Source organism: Rhea americana, unplaced genomic scaffold (assembly GCF_003343005.1).
Source record: "Rhea americana isolate MKP2758 unplaced genomic scaffold, rheAme1 scaffold_303, whole genome shotgun sequence".
Classification (NCBI taxonomy): Eukaryota; Metazoa; Chordata; class Aves; order Rheiformes; family Rheidae; genus Rhea; species Rhea americana.
Window position 1 is genome coordinate 9519 of NW_028186428.1, and position 1754 is coordinate 11272.

The 1754-nt window shown below is 70.7% G+C and overlaps 1 protein-coding gene across 1 annotated transcript in view; it reads left to right on the plus strand.

Annotated features, from left to right (window-relative positions):
• LAMB2 (laminin subunit beta 2) overlaps window positions 1-1754 on the plus strand; it is a gene marked incomplete at its 5' end in the record, with an annotated part of 19423 nt that overhangs the window by 9385 nt on the left and 8284 nt on the right. The window contains 3 exons of the mRNA XM_085309807.1: window positions 1-57; window positions 871-1073; window positions 1174-1294. Of these exons, the coding sequence (XP_085165933.1) occupies window positions 1-57; window positions 871-1073; window positions 1174-1294 (381 nt within the window). The remainder of the gene's footprint in view (window positions 58-870; window positions 1074-1173; window positions 1295-1754) is intronic.

The window sequence follows — 1754 nt, forward strand, 5'->3', positions numbered from 1 at the left end:
ACCGGGTGCTGGACCCTGCCATCCCCATCCCGGACCCCTACAGTCCCGACATCCAGAGTGAGTCGCCGGCTGCTCAGGGGCTCCAGCCTGGCTGCTCTATTTTGGGTGCCGCTATTTTGGCTGCTCTTCCCCAGCTCGGAGCTCCGCCGCGGGGGTTGGGGCCGGGTCCAGCCTGCGGGGGCTCAGCCCAGCCGACAGGAGCCTCGGGGGGCCACGCTGGGGGCTGCAGCCCGGGCTTGCAGCTGAAAGCCGAGCTGCGTCACAGCGAGCGCGGGGCACCCAGCGGAGAGGGAAGGGCCTGCCGGGAGCGCCGGGACGGCCCCGCCGGCCGCTGGGCTGTGCCAGAGCTGGGCCCACCCCAGTGCCGAGCAGGAAGGGATCCACGGCAAGAAAGGCTGCAGGCCGGGCCGTGCATGAGATGGAGGGGGTTGACTGCCCAGGGCTAAATTTAGGCTGGGAGCAGGAGGAGGGGAGGAATCTGCAGGGCAGGCTTGCTGGGAAGCTGCGCTCCCCGGGGAGCCGAGCCGTGCTGTCGTGCCGGGGAGCCGGGGCAGCGCGAGGCTGCGCCCGCCATGCACAGCGCTGCCCCACGCGCGCCCCCGGCAGCGGCACCCTCGGGCCCCCAGACCTGCCCTTCCCTAGGGGAAACCTCTGCTCTGGGGAGCTCCCAGCCCCTCGCCCGCCTGGGGCTGTGCAGAGCCAGGACCGTGTGCACAGCCTGGGCGGGTGTTGCACAGCCGGGCATCACCCAGGCTGATGGTGCGCAGCCGCGCACAGCCCAGCCCAGCCACGCACACCCCGTGCGGGCCACACGCTGCCGGAGCTGGGCGTGCAACACCCGGTGCTGACACTGCTCTCCCCCCATGCCAGACCTGCTGCGCGTCACCAACCTGCGGGTGAACTTCACCAAGCTGCACACGCTGGGCGACAACCTGCTGGACTCGCGGCGGGAGATCCGCGAGAAGTACTACTACGCGCTCTACGAGCTGGTGCTGCGCGGCAACTGCTTCTGCTACGGGCACGCCTCGGAGTGCGCCCCGCTCAGCGGGGCCCCCGCCGCCGCCGCCGGCATGGTAGGGCGAGCCCGGGCCCGCACGCTCTGCCGCGGTGCCGCACTGGAGCTGGGCAGCCTGGATTCCCGGTCCCGTGCCCCTCACCGCTGCGTCCCGGCAGGTGCACGGTCGCTGCGTCTGCAAGCACCACACGCAGGGCCTCAACTGCGAGCGCTGCGAGGATTTCTACCACGACCTGCCCTGGCGCCCGGCGCAGGGCACCAGCACCAACGCCTGCCGCCGTGAGTGCTGCCGGCGCGGGGCGCCCGGCGCTGGGACCCTGGCACGGTCTGGCAGGCTGCGCTGTGCCAGGGGGCTTGGGGGTCCTGCGTGCCGGGCTGTGGTTTGGGGGCCAGTTTGGGGATCTTGCAGGCCATGTTTGGGGGCGTGGGGTCCTGCAAGCTGTGCTTGGGATTCGGTGTGCTGCATGCCGTGGTTCAAAGGGCCTTGAGGACTGAGGGTGCTGCATGCCACAGTTTGGTTTTGGGGGGTCCTGGGGGCTGCACCAGGGTTTGGTGGGATTTGGGTGCTGCAGGCTGGATTTGGAGTTGGCGTCAGGGAGCTGTATGCTGGGTTTGGGGGTTGGGGCCGGGATGCTGCATGTGGGGTTTGGGGCTGGGGCACTGCATGCTGAGTTTGGGGTCAGGGTGCTGCGTGCTGGGGCTGCGGGTCAGGGTGCTGCATGCCGGGGCTGGGGGTCGG